The 2,542-nt window shown below is 36.5% G+C and overlaps 1 protein-coding gene across 1 annotated transcript; it reads right to left on the bottom strand.

Moving 5' to 3' along the window:
- Window positions 1–505: 505 nt before the first annotated feature.
- LOC135083733 (homeobox protein Hox-A4-like) lies at window positions 506–2,277 on the bottom strand. Its single transcript, XM_063978460.1, has 2 exons — window positions 1,545–2,277; window positions 506–1,246 (listed from the first exon to the last, which is right to left on the bottom strand). Exons 1-2 carry the CDS (start codon window positions 2,215–2,217, stop codon window positions 663–665), a joined length of 1,257 nt encoding a protein of 418 aa, XP_063834530.1. The 5' UTR covers window positions 2,218–2,277; the 3' UTR covers window positions 506–662.
- Window positions 2,278–2,542: the final 265 nt, after the last annotated feature.

Genomic DNA, 2,542 nt, shown 5'->3' on the forward strand with positions numbered 1-2,542 from the left:
TGTGGCGTGCATCCCTGTCTCGGCGGTATGGTAGCAATTGAGATAGAAGCTATCTTTACAAATTGAATGAAAAAACATATTGGAACAAACCGAGAAAGCTTGTAACTTTTTGTTACTTTCCACTTTTTGTTTGTATTAATTGCAACTTATTTTTATTTGGTGTAAGTAATACTTTTGAGTGTGAGAAAACAATGACTGCTTGACTCTTTCAAGACTTCAACATCGTTATTATGTAGATTTCAAATTTCATTTCAAATCATTTATTGCATTGCATTACATTTAGCAATTACAGATTAGCAATACTTTGATTTAAATATGAACATTAATTTAGTAGTAACTTTATGGTACAAAAGAGTATTCTCTAGAGTCTAGAGGTAATAAAACAATGAAAAAAAAAAACATAGGTAGGTACTATGTTATTTGCTAAGTTCTCTTGTTTCAACTGGAATTTGGGCAAATTATAAAACTTATGTTTTGTAGTTTTTTATTTAAAAACAGTAGGATAATAATAATATCTAAAAATACTTTGGCTTTACAGCTGTAACAAGCATAGCGAAAGCTTGCTGGGAAATAAAATTAAGTACATTTTCATTTATAACAATATTAACACTAAAATACTCTTTGGTAGTCAGTCTATGGCTCGATTTGGGATTTATATAAAACTATGAGCAGACATAGTTCATCGGATAATATTTTTTTAGTTCTGATTCATTGTAGGATGTGTCTTTGGTATTAATATTAGCATCAGTATAAACATTTTTATGAATATAACTTTGCAAATGAGAAGAATCAACATTGTCGCTATCGAGTTTAGTATCGTAAAATTTAGGAACATCTTCATACGGCAGACTGTCATCAAAGTATACAGTCGTGGTAAGAATTTCTCCTTCGAGGCTTTTATCAAAGTCCACGTCTCTATACGCGTATGTTTGATTATCGTCCTTATTCTCTGGCTTATAAAGCTTCCTCCCAGTTTGTCTGCATGGCTTTGCATCAGTAGAAGTGGACACTTCAGGGGACTTGATCCTTTTGCTCTTGTACCGCCTGTTTTGGAACCAGATCTTGACTTGTGTAGGTGATAAGTTGAGATTCTTGGCCAGTTCTTCTCTCTCGGGCGCAGTCAGGTATTTCTGTGCTCTGAAACGGATTTCCAAAGCGTGCACCTGAGTCTGTGAGAATAATATTCTTGGCTTCCTTTTGATGCTCTTGTCTTTCTTGTCAGCCTTCATAGTAGGCGTTGGGGTTTCTGAAAAAGAGAGTAAATAAATTAGAATAAAAAACACAAAATCTCAAGAAAGAGATTGACATGGCTCTTTAAAAGCCTAGAATGACGTTCTCGCTGAAGAAAAACATCTAAATTCAATGCTGGCGCATAATTGGGAATATTATTTATATTATTTAAGAAAAAATAGTATAAGTACACTCGTAGTATAGTATAATAATAGAGTAGGTGATACGAGTAGAGTATAATAATCTAACTGTAATAAGTAATACATTATTCTTTCTGCAGTAAACTAAGAGGTATGATTTTCAAGTTTACTTACTTATATTTTTCCTCGGCGTCATAGAAAGTTTTCCAAGAGTATCAGAATTGATATAGTGCTGATTTTGCAACTGTTCTGATCCTTTTTCACTTCTTTTCTGGTCTACGACTGACCCAGGATGAATTTGAACCGGTTCTCTGATCACTTGGTCTTTAGGAGGTATTTCAATTTCTATATGATGAGGAACTGGCTCTTGGTGGTGCTCGTAGCTTTGCTGGTGCAGATTATGACAGTAAGGATTGTACGCGTAGTAGTCTTCAACTTTGACTTCAGGGTAGGCTTCTTGACACCAATAAGGATCAACATTGGAATGCACAGGTATGTTGGGGTACATCTGATTGAAATACTCAGGAGAACAGTAGTTTTGAGGCTGGTGATACGACTCTGGTGAATATTCATAGGCTCTTCTCTCTCGATCATTATTCCTCCAATGCTCGTAGTAGTTGGGCGGTTGGTTTATATTGAGGATATCTTTCACCAAGAAAGGTGTCCCCAAGTGCTGTTGCTGCAGTACATCCTCTTCGATTTTCCTGTAATTTTTCTGGTCAACAAATTTTTTGTCCAAACAATCAACTTCGGCGTATTCGTAGAAACTCTTGCAGTTAAAGTTGTGTTTTAAGTTGTTGTTGTTGTAAGAAGTAGACACTTCGTTGTTCTGTTCGTAGTTGTCCATGGTCACTGGTTCATAACAGCTGACTAATGGTAACACTGAGCTAATTACTTGCGGTGGAGAGGCGCGATGGAAGACTGATGGGGTATAGATTGCGGCCCGAAGCCAATCCTGAATGCATAACACATTGTGGGCGGGGCTCCATCGTTAGTCCCTTTTCGTTCCTACACACGCATACGTGGGATATGTCCGTCTCTGTCGCACGGATCTGTTTACTACGTGTGTAAATAAAGCGTATGATTTCATGGTGTCAAGAGTCGCCCTTTGGGTTTGCTAATGACTTTGTGATTTGAGTGTCTGTTACGTTTAATGACCCATTTTATGAAAG

The sequence above is a fragment of the Ostrinia nubilalis genome, chromosome 24 (assembly GCF_963855985.1).
Source record: "Ostrinia nubilalis chromosome 24, ilOstNubi1.1, whole genome shotgun sequence".
Taxonomy (NCBI): Eukaryota; Metazoa; Arthropoda; class Insecta; order Lepidoptera; family Crambidae; genus Ostrinia; species Ostrinia nubilalis.